Source organism: Elephantulus edwardii, unplaced genomic scaffold (genome assembly GCF_000299155.1).
Source record: "Elephantulus edwardii isolate Elephantulus edwardi_28Jun2011 unplaced genomic scaffold, EleEdw1.0 scaffold00232, whole genome shotgun sequence".
Lineage (NCBI taxonomy): Eukaryota > Metazoa > Chordata > Mammalia > Macroscelidea > Macroscelididae > Elephantulus > Elephantulus edwardii.
This window is the reverse complement of record NW_006399982.1, coordinates 4,490,928-4,492,277: the sequence shown is the minus strand read 5'-3', so window position 1 is coordinate 4,492,277 and position 1,350 is coordinate 4,490,928. Positions and strand designations below refer to the sequence as shown.

The 1,350-nt window shown below is 41.4% G+C and overlaps 1 protein-coding gene across 1 annotated transcript in view; it reads right to left on the bottom strand.

Moving 5' to 3' along the window:
- Positions 1-1,350, bottom strand: part of LOC102864266 (protein unc-13 homolog B-like) — a 189,093-nt gene that overhangs the window by 10,194 nt on the left and 177,549 nt on the right. Inside the window, exon 12 of the mRNA XM_006898554.1 lies at positions 973-1,019. Within this exon, the coding sequence (XP_006898616.1) occupies positions 973-1,019 (47 nt within the window). The remainder of the gene's footprint in view (positions 1-972; positions 1,020-1,350) is intronic.

The following is a 1,350-nucleotide window of genomic DNA, read 5'->3' as shown; positions in this document are numbered from 1 at the left end:
TCCTGGAAAAAAGCTAATCTTACATATCAGGCTCCTGAAAGGGCTCATTACATCTCTTCCTAATCTCTAATTCCCAGGCTTTGACCCACAATTGTTGTCATATTTTTGTCAATTATAAGTTGTTTCTTAGAAACCCACTTAAAACCAAATTCTTAGGGAGCTCTTTTGATTTTAAAAAAGTAGTGGTTCATGTACATGATTAACGGATTTAAAAAAAAAGAAGAAGAAGACAATTTACAAGAATAAGGACATATAAAAGTGTACTAATTGACTTTGTGTTCAGATCTTCTCTGACCATGACTGAGAAGATGCAGCCACATAGAATTCTGGCATCTGAAGGCCTTCATAGGAAGGCGGCAAGGGAGATGGAAGTCCTGAGAATCCAGGGCCACTGTATGTAAGAGATGGGTAGACACAGGGATATGCACATCTTTAACCCTCTTAAGTTCCAGGTAGTCACTTATAATGGCCCTCTGGAATATGAACATGGGTCTGAAAGTCCTAGACAAGAAGCAAAGACAGGGCACATAGTGCTCAGAAGGGATGCTGCATTTGTCTAACTAAAATGAAGCAAGAGGTAACTCTCAAAAACTGAAGCAAAACTGAGTCCAAGGCAGTAATCTAATCAGTCACCCCATCATCAACTGACTAGAAAAGAGATGTTTCCAAATACAATTTTTTTTCTAGTTCCTCCATTCTTCCACTTGACTGGAATATCATCACCAAGATGCAATGGATCAGAAAATCCAGAGGTAAGAACGGGGGACCCTAAAATTCTCTTTCCTCCTCCAAAGGAACCACTTGAAAGCACCCTCCACTGCCTCTGAAGAATCAGTCTGCAGGGTTCTCTTTTTTTAAGCCCAGAATCATCTAGCTCAGAGACCTGTCTTTTTTTACTTCCCACTAGAAAATCTAAGAACCAGTAATAAAGGTTGTATAAAGTTCACAGAAACCTTGCCGAGAATTACTTACCCCTCAGGGATCCACTGGGGCAGAGAAGGGTCGCCATTATCTGGAATCTTTAAAAAGAGAGAAAAAAAAGTTAGACCACTGAGAGAAAGGAGCCTGCCTGTAGTTTAGAAAGTGAGCAGTATCGCTTCTCAGCCTTTTGGCTAAGATCAAGTGAAAGTGAGCAGTAAAGGAGGAAGCCCAGAACAATGAAGACAGCATTCACCATGTAGTGACACAGCCAGCCCGATGTCTAAGCCAATGTCTTGATCAATCAAGGCAATAAGCAGGCTGCTGACATGAACAGTACATAGTCTCCTTTCCCCCAGTGACTAGAAAGGATAGAAGGCCCAGCTCGTTGAGACATCAGGGTACAGTGGAATTATGATCATTGGCAGAACA